This window comes from Pundamilia nyererei, unplaced genomic scaffold (genome assembly GCF_000239375.1).
Source record: "Pundamilia nyererei isolate P.nyererei 1_Seehausen unplaced genomic scaffold, PunNye1.0 scaffold00234, whole genome shotgun sequence".
Taxonomy (NCBI): domain Eukaryota; kingdom Metazoa; phylum Chordata; class Actinopteri; order Cichliformes; family Cichlidae; genus Pundamilia; species Pundamilia nyererei.
The window spans coordinates 150,467-158,308 of record NW_005187635.1 but is presented as its reverse complement, the minus strand read 5'-3'; the positions used below and the strand labels follow the sequence as shown (position 1 = coordinate 158,308).

The 7,842-nt window shown below is 42.8% G+C and overlaps 1 protein-coding gene across 9 annotated transcripts in view; it reads left to right on the top strand.

Moving 5' to 3' along the window:
* Positions 1 to 7,842, top strand: part of LOC102193049 (nuclear factor 1 X-type-like) — a 107,930-nt gene that overhangs the window by 3,368 nt on the left and 96,720 nt on the right. For all 9 annotated transcript variants that reach the window (XM_005748921.1, XM_005748923.1, XM_005748918.1 and 6 more), the window contains exon 2: positions 4,304 to 4,387. In XM_005748921.1, the coding sequence (XP_005748978.1) occupies positions 4,304 to 4,387 (84 nt within the window). The remainder of the gene's footprint in view (positions 1 to 4,303; positions 4,388 to 7,842) is intronic.

Genomic DNA, 7,842 nt, shown 5'->3' with positions numbered 1-7,842 from the left:
GTGTGTGTGTGTGTGTGTGTGTGTGTGTGTGTGTGTGTGTGTGTGTGTGTGTGTGTGTGTGTGTGTGTGTAACTCCATGCTTCCCAGTCTTTGTGGTAAACTCTACTGTATTAGAACCATAACCACAAGAAAATCTCCCCACGGATCAGTCCTTGTGTGACACAATGGGTTGATTGTCCCAGCCCAAACCTCATTGTTAAATGCATTAACCAGAGCAGCAAGACCTTAGTTGAATGTGGTTTGGACCTTCAAATAAGAGAATGAATAAGGACCCATGTACAAAGAAGGGTGCCAGTGGCATTGGGTTACTTAATGTGCCAAGGGGGCGTTTGGTGCAAGCAAGTGTGTCAGTGAAATGTTGCTGGTTCAGTTCAGTGTTACAACTGGCATGGTATTATCATAAGGCCACAGCCATAGCCTATCCTGTCTAGCAAGATTAGTAGTTGACAGGCAAGTTGCCAGGCCAAGTGCATCTTGGGGTGTGTCACAATGAGCGCTCTGTTCAGACCTGTTTAACCGAACAGTTTTGGTCAACAAAGACGTTTTTTTAATAAAGCAATGCTGGCGTAGTTTCACTATCTATCTGGCATTCAGGTGATTCACCTCACCTCACCTCACCTCACCTTTAAATTAAACCGCAAACCAGCTTGTATGAATTTCTCACACAAGTCAAATATCTTTTTACTCGAGGCATCTATTTTTTTAATACACCAGCAGTCAGGCCTCTTGAACAGACTTGCTTTTCACACGATGTGCCTCCCGCCTTATCCAGGATCCCAACATTTAGTATTATTGTGTAAAACACAACTGCACAATTAAGCCAAATGCAATCTTCAGCTCTGCGTCTTGGCTGTACTTCTGACCCAAGCAAACCTTCAGGACTCACGAGTGGAGTGAAATAATTAGCCCCACTCTACTCAGCCATCCATCCATCATTTTTTTAATGCAGCCCTCGGTTTCTCATCTTCTTTCTTAGCCTCCCTGTTTTCTCGTCACCCCCCCCCTGAGAAGGCTGTGTGAAAAATCGTATTTTTCCAACGTTTCTCCCCGAGGTAGCTTTGGCAGGGACTCACACGGCGGCCATTTCTGCCTTTCATACACTCCTCACACACCATGGAACAGATCGCCGGTGCGGCCTGGCATCTTTGAAGTGGTTGCCATCTCACGCAGGTTGGCTGGACTGTTTTCCTCTCCCCATCCCCCTATTTTCATCCTGTGCCTTAAACTTGGCAGTGTTGCTTTTCAGGCACCAAATAACGATGATAAAAACATGGTTGAGACACAATGGTGGTTATAATAACCATGTTTTTTTTAAAAGAAAGAAAAAGAAAAAAAAGAAAAAAGCGGGATCAACAGTGCTGGTAGTGGTTGTGGTTCATGATTGTGGGGCGGCCAGGATAAAGGTTTTGTGGAAACAAGGAGAGGGCTGCACCAGGTGTGTGACAAGTGTAAGTTTTTATGTGTAGGTGGTGAATTAGTGTGCAAGTGTGTGTTTTTGTGTGTAACTGCTAATGTGATATGCAGAGAGACAGAAAGCGAGGAAAGGTGGGGCGATGTGTGTGTGTGGTTGGGGGGGGGGGATCATTGATATGATGCCATTCATTTGCTTTAAAATGGAGCCACCTGAGAACAAATTCCACCATCAGGGCCTTTCATACACAAAGCTCTGTAGAGGTGTGTTTGTAAGTACATGTGTGAGTGTACGTGCAGTGCGAGAGCAGGTTTCGGAGATCTCACCTCCAAAGAATTTGGCCATATGGTCGTCAACACTAAATCCAAAGAGAGAGCGAGTGAGCCAAGGAAAGAGAAGTGTCTTCTTTTGTCAGTGAAGGCAGAAAGAAAGGCAGCTTAAAACACACCCTATACAGATACCTTAGATCAGATGGCTCAGACAAATAAATAAATAAAAATCCTCCACTGCATCCCTTACTCCACATATTTGTGAAGTAGGAAAATCTGTCTCAATTAACACATTTGCATTGGGCGATGATGGACTCCAAATAGGTCACTGACTCAATCTCCCGCCTCCGAATCTTCCCTCTAAAATGTTAATTAAGCAGGGCTTTGAGATTTTTTCGCTCAGGGCTGGCCATATGGGCCGGGCATATGTTCTATATATATAGTACAATATATAATTCATACACTGCTGCAGGAGAGAGTGTTTGGGGGCCCTGGAGTTTTTTTTTTAGGGGTTTACTACAAAGGGAATCAGTATGTTCTGGCCTCCCCAGTGCCAGGTACAGAGCTTAGCCTATTCATTAGCTTCATGTTATTCATTGTTGCACAATAGGATTGAGGTTCATCAACACCTGTTTTTCTGGCGAACAGCATAAAGTGGGTGTTTAAATTCCTCTTTGTTGGATGGTTAATATGAAATGAGAGCAAATTATCTACTGTTGGAGTTCAATTGTTGTTGGGGTTTTTGGTTGTTTGTTTTATGTGTGTTATGTTGCTCTTCCTGAAGTCAGGTTAAATGATAGCTAATGCTGAGATTCTGGGGGTACGAAAACCTACATATGTACAAAAGGTTTTCTCAAATAGTCAGCGCTCCCAGTTGTCCCACTGCCATCCAGCCAGACACCCATTCACCAGCAGCACTGGGCAGCAGCAGCCAATAAAAACAGCTCTTTCCCACCCGCAGCTTTTTGGGTTCGACTCAACCAATCAGGGTAGGCTTGCTGGTGCACCTGACGCTGTTTCTGGCCAGGGACAGCCAATCACAGAGGCTCCAGCACACCTGATGCATTGTGGTCTGCTTGCTGGTAGTCAGCAGGCTCGCACTGCTGTGGACCCCACCACAGGTGTCGTGGATCCAGGCCATTATTCTGCCTGCCAGCCAATCAGAGGCGTCATTTCATTATCAGACACATGTGGCCTGGCAGAATCTGAGTGCTTGCATTTTGTCGTGTGTGTGTGTGTGTGTGTGGATCTGCATGTCTATTAGCATGGATGTGTATTTGTGGATGTGAGGGACTCTATTACCCCATTCCCATAATGCCTTGCTCTCTTATCAGCAGGCCTCTCTGACTCTGAATCCCAGCTTCATCATAATTTTGAAACTCATGTTGCCCCCTCAAGGAGTCGAGAGCCTCAGCAATAAAAAAGGGCTAAAAATAGGAAAAAGAAAACAATGTTTATGGACTAATAAAGATGATTAAGAATCGCACAATTGCAGAAAAATGGAAGGTTTGCGAGTGCAGATTATCTGTAATAAAAAGCTGAGGGGAGAGATTGGGGAGAGAGGGAGAAAGAGAGTTAGCCATACAGACCTCTCATTGCGAAGGATATGAATAGCCTTTGTTTTCACCACAACTCAGGGCTGTGTGGTCTGCCAACGTCTGGCTCTTATTATGGGGTTTGTGTCTGTGTGTCTGCGTAAGTGGCATGCACGTGTATATCGGTGTGTGTGTGTGCGCTGGTACGTGTTGCAGTGTGTTTGCGCGTGAGGCAGAGTGAACATGGGTGTGGAAAAAATGTATATGCATATGGGCGATTATATTTTCAAGAGGGTTAGACTATATGCGTGTGCATTTCGGCATTTCCACACACATGCAGTGTTTTCTCTCTGCTCCCGTTCGCTGAATAAATGTGGCATGGGGTCTTGGGCTGGCACAAGCGCGTGTGCATGCTTTTTTATCCGTTAAAGTTGTGAAATGAAATAGGATTTCACAGAACGGCACAGCGGCTGTGGGATTTGGGCTCCCTTCGGCTAAGTAGAGTGGGATAGGTTGATCCAATCAACTGCAGAACTGCAAGGAGAGCCTATTTCACAGCTCCGGGCCCTGCCAGAACCCTGCCTGCCCGCCTGCCTGCTTGACTTAGAATACAAATGAAGCTCCCTGAATGCACACCTACACACATATGCATGCATACACCCTTGTACTTACAGACAATCTGACTGGGGATTTATAGTGCAAGTGTTGTGGAGCTTCTGTGGAGAAATGAAACCAGTTGGGGTTAAAAGACTGTTTCACACGGAGCGGGTACATTTTAGGGTTACGTCTCACAAAGAGGAGGGAAGGAAAATCACAATTTCGTTTTGCCACAATCTAAATTACACTGGTTTAAACAAATTAACAGAGTGTTGTGAGATTGCTTTAAACGTTGCAATACTTCTTAAATGTACTATATGTTATTAAAGAGCAACGAAATCCAATTATAATATTTTATTTAATAAATATCATAATGATATAAAATATATGCTGGGCTAAAATCTGTGCTGTATTTGTTCCACATTTCGCAGCATGACTTTTCAGCTACATGGAAACAATTTTAACTGAATAACTATTTCTCTGTTTTTCAGGCTACTGACACCTACCTGGTGAACGACGATCCCACTAGAGGCCCAGGGATGCCTGAATGTTTCCTCGTGTCTGATACATATAGGGTATACACATCCCCAAAATACATACACACTGCAAGCTCTCTGTATCTGTCCTTTTAATTGCATTGATGTCCCAAGATATATTTCCTGGACACAAAAAAACAAAAAAGGAACCCAGTCCCTCTCTGTTTTTCTTTTGTAGGGGGGAGGATTTTTTTAAAGTACAAAAGCCTCATTAGTGCATTCATTTGACATGGTCCGACCACAGCATAGGAAACACTATGCTACCTTCATTCTTGCCATGATGAATGTTTGTTTCTGGGGTTCCATTAATGTGTTCAGAAAATACATCCACATTTTGTGTTGACGTTGTGCTATTAGCTCGCTCATATGTCCATTTCCTCCACACACACACACACACACACACACACACACAAAAATTCCCACACGTCTTCATGAATGTTCTCAGTTCATCTGTCAGTTGCGCTGACATGTGGCAAAAGTGCCCTGCAAAAACACTATGTTTCCTAAAAATGTCAACTTTTCCGTGACATGTATTTTTATAAGGGATTATTTAGGCTTGGCAGAAAATTGGTTTTGTTGCAGATTCATGTGGAGGACACGCGTCACGTGCAGGGCAAAAGTTAGAAGCCAGTTAAAGCAAAGAAAAATATACTTGACGTTATAAAAGTGAAATTTTTCTGGAGGATACTGCCTGGGTTACATGTTATACATATGGTAATTTTCACAAATATTTCCCCCCCCCAAAAAAATCAGCTTTCAGAATGAGTTTGGCAATAACTGCTAGACTGCCTGGAAAATTGCTCTTTTGGCCTACACACTTCAATATGACTTGTTCCATTTTCCACTTTTAAAACAAACTAATTATGACATAATCCCAGCAAAATAAATCTATACGTCTTTATTACAGCTGAATACAAATATGGTAAAAATGCACAATCCAAAGCCGTCAGAGTATGACATATAGTAAACACATTTTTTTAAAAAGCAGCAGGCCTAACACAGTGCTCTGCATACACACTCACATTACAAACAGATCCATAGTCTCTGGGATCCACACTGTATATGATATGCTTGTTAGCCGTGGCGGCCGGTCAGCCATGTCTTTCTGACTGCATATGCCTGTATGCATTTGACTGGCATGCCGCTTCGCAGGCAGACGTAAACAGCTTACTCAAACAATATTTACACTGTATGCCGTAGTAAACGGTACAGTTGCACAATATTCTGTTCACATATTTCCTGCCTTTTGAAAGGCAGCCTCAACCACCTGTCTCACACATTTAGCATGCTAATGGCAGTATCAGTATGCTACATCACATTCAATATTTAATGGCCTAGCCACAGGCATTGGTAAACAACAAGGATATGAGTAGTGCTGTGTGTCAATGGGAGACCGCAACATGCTAACTTTAGGCACGCCATATGGTTTTCTCATGTGCTTTTTAATGGCAAGCGTAGTCTCAGAAACCACTAGATCCCTGTGCGCTTGAGGGGCTTTCAAAGGTGATGTTGAGACCTGACTGTTTGATTATAGGCAGAGTTTGGAAAGAAAGCCCAAGCGTCAGTGTTTTGTAACTCCTGCGGTCGGTTGCTATAGTTTGTTTGTTGCAGCCAAGTGCCTGTGTTGAATACTGAGATGGACACCTAATGTCAGACTGAAGCCAGAAACAAAGACAACCAGTAAAATCAGGCAGCAGAAAGGGAGAGTGTGTGTGTGATGAGGACAGCAAAAAAAAGAAAGAAAGAAACTAAAGAAAGGGAGAATAGCTGAAGATTATGAGACAGAAAAGGAGAAAGTGACACTAAAAAGAGCCACTGAGAAAGAGAAAAAATGGGGTAGACAGAAAGAGAAAGAGGGAAAGCGAGAGAGCGGACAAAAGCTTTGGGGTTTGGGCCTGTGCCGTGGTGGGGTGTGGTTTGGAAAGAGGAGAGACTTTGGGAAAAGAACACTACACCTCAATATGTTTTACTTTCTTTCACTTCAATTTAGATTTTTCTCTCTTTTTCTTCTGGGTGAAATTCTTTTTCTGGTTGTTTGTGCCAATATATCTTTGACCAACAGACATTTGTGTTCATGAATGCACTGAAACTGTGAGTGTGTGTGTGTCTGTCTCTACTGTACACTATATGCATGTGCGTTTGTGGTGTAGGTTTCTATGTATGCTACATAGGCTGAGGTCTCGTAAAGTTGCACAGCTTCATCCCCCCCCCCAGAAAAACTTGGCATCCAAGCACGAGGGTGACTTCAACCCCCAAAACCGCACCCTTGCGCACACATGTGGGTGGGAGCAAAAACTTTTGCACAACTGGAACACATACGCACACGGAGACTTGCACATATAGAATTGTATTCACACACAGGCACACGCATGCTTCCAAATACTAATGCTCGCTCTCTCTCTTCTCACACACACACACACACACACTCTTACACACACATGCACAAGGCAGAGGCTTATGTATAATTGCAGGCACTCTGCCTGCATATATGAGTTTGATTAGGCTGAGGAGCAGGGAGCGGGTGAGGATAAAGCCAAGCCTGATTAGAACCAGAGTGTATTGCTTCCATACAATAGAGGCACAATGAGACCGGTTTAGAGCACTTTGCACAAGTTCAGGTATCTTTTGTCCCCATAAACATATACCGTATACTGGAATATGACTTGGATTCAGTTAAAAACAAAAGCAGAAATAGCAAAGCAAAATGTATCATGGCTGAAAAAAGTGACTCTTAGACAGCAGAATTTACAACTTGCTGTAATAATTTTGGACTTGTTTAGGTTCATTGTAAATATTTAAGTCTGGTTATAACTTTCAGATGATGAGCTCTTTAGTTAAAACGAGCGGCACGCAGCATCTCGAGCTAAAGCGGAGCAGCAGAGTCAGGGCTCATGTTGAGCTCTGACACCTTGTAAAATGCATTAAATAAAAATAGGCGGTCCAGATTTAATGAGATGTTTCAGCAGTATGAAAAGCCGACCCTACCGCGCACGTTTACTTTACAGTAACACATAGTCAAGTTAACAATCGGGCCCCCTTCAACAAACTTGTAAGACATTTAAATAGCTTGTACGCAGAAAGCTTTGTGCCACCATCCAGATGACTGGCTGACAAAGGACCACAGCATAATCTGAGCTGTAAATTTAAAACTTTCTTCTTTTTTTTTGGTCTTTCTATTTTGGTTACACTTGGGTTTGCTTCTGCATTCTTCATAAGAGCAAAGGATATGAAAGCAGAAAAGGGATCTTTTTGAGGAAATCTGCCACCTCAATCACTTGTGTTTGCTCTGGCAAACACAAGTGATTGGCAAAGATTTTTAAGACAGTTTTGTCAAAGTAAATATCCCTGCACCAAAAAAAGATTCCGTTTTTTTACATGACCAAAAGACTGCAAACATGGATAGATAGATAGATAGATAGATAGATAGATAGATAGATAGATAGATAGATAGATAGATAGATAGATAGATAGATAGATAGATAGATAGATAGATA